The following is an 841-nucleotide window of genomic DNA, read 5'->3' on the forward strand; positions in this document are numbered from 1 at the left end:
TGGAGCATCCCTGAGGCTGGGTGGGCAATGGAATGTCCAGGGAACACATCCCACAGTGGGGCTGAGGCTGGGGGAGTGAGAAGAGATGCTGAGGTTTTAAAGCAGCAGAGAACATACTGGGCCAGGAGAGCCCAATCCCAGTGGGATGATTCCAAAACTGAGAGGGTGTGGAGGAAGTCCCTGGGTGTGTGGCAGGTTGGGAGGTGCTGAGGCCTGGGGTGATCCCTGGAGCTGCTCACATTCCCCTTGCCTGGGAAAAGGTGATGGTGCCCACTGGGCTGTGCAGGTGGGTACTGGGTGCCTGCAAGCTTTGGGGGATGATTCCCAAACTGAGAGGATGCCTGTGGCTCTCACCAGCAGAAATGGGCTTGAATGAGGGAAAAAGGGGATGTGGAGCATCAGGGAAGTGGGTGCTGGGTGCCTGCAAGGTTTAGGGTGTCTGAGGCTGCAGCATCCATAAGGGATTGTCCCTCCCTCAGGGAAGATGCTGGGTCAGTATTTTCACCTCCTCTCTCTACCCACAGCAAGCTGACACGGGAGAGTGGCACAGACTTCCCCATCCCTGTCATCCCCCCAGTGCCAGATGTGGAGACAGAGAAGCTCATCCGGGAGAAGGATGAGGAGGTGAGTGTGAGGGAGGGCTGAGCCCCCTCAGTTACCCCCTTTCTCTCCCTCTTTCCACCCTCTGTGATGCCACAACTATCAGAGGTCACCCTGCTGCATTCCAAGCCAGGGTGGATGAAGCCTTGAGCAACGTGCTTTGGTGGGAGGTGTCCCTGCCCAGGGCAGGAGGTTGGCACTGGATGATCTTTAGGCTCCATTCCAACCCCTGAACATCCTA

General features: G+C 57.3%; 1 protein-coding gene across 1 annotated transcript in view; it reads left to right on the top strand.

Annotated features, from left to right (window-relative positions):
* LOC103808556 (septin-5-like) overlaps positions 1-624 on the top strand; it is a gene marked incomplete at both ends in the record, with an annotated part of 7,670 nt that extends 7,046 nt beyond the window's left edge. The window contains one exon of the mRNA XM_009081347.1: positions 525-624. Within this exon, the coding sequence (XP_009079595.1) occupies positions 525-624 (100 nt within the window). The remainder of the gene's footprint in view (positions 1-524) is intronic.
* Between the last annotated feature and the right edge of the window lie 217 nt (positions 625-841).

This window comes from Acanthisitta chloris, unplaced genomic scaffold (assembly GCF_000695815.1).
Source record: "Acanthisitta chloris isolate BGI_N310 unplaced genomic scaffold, ASM69581v1 scaffold36408, whole genome shotgun sequence".
Lineage (NCBI taxonomy): Eukaryota > Metazoa > Chordata > Aves > Passeriformes > Acanthisittidae > Acanthisitta > Acanthisitta chloris.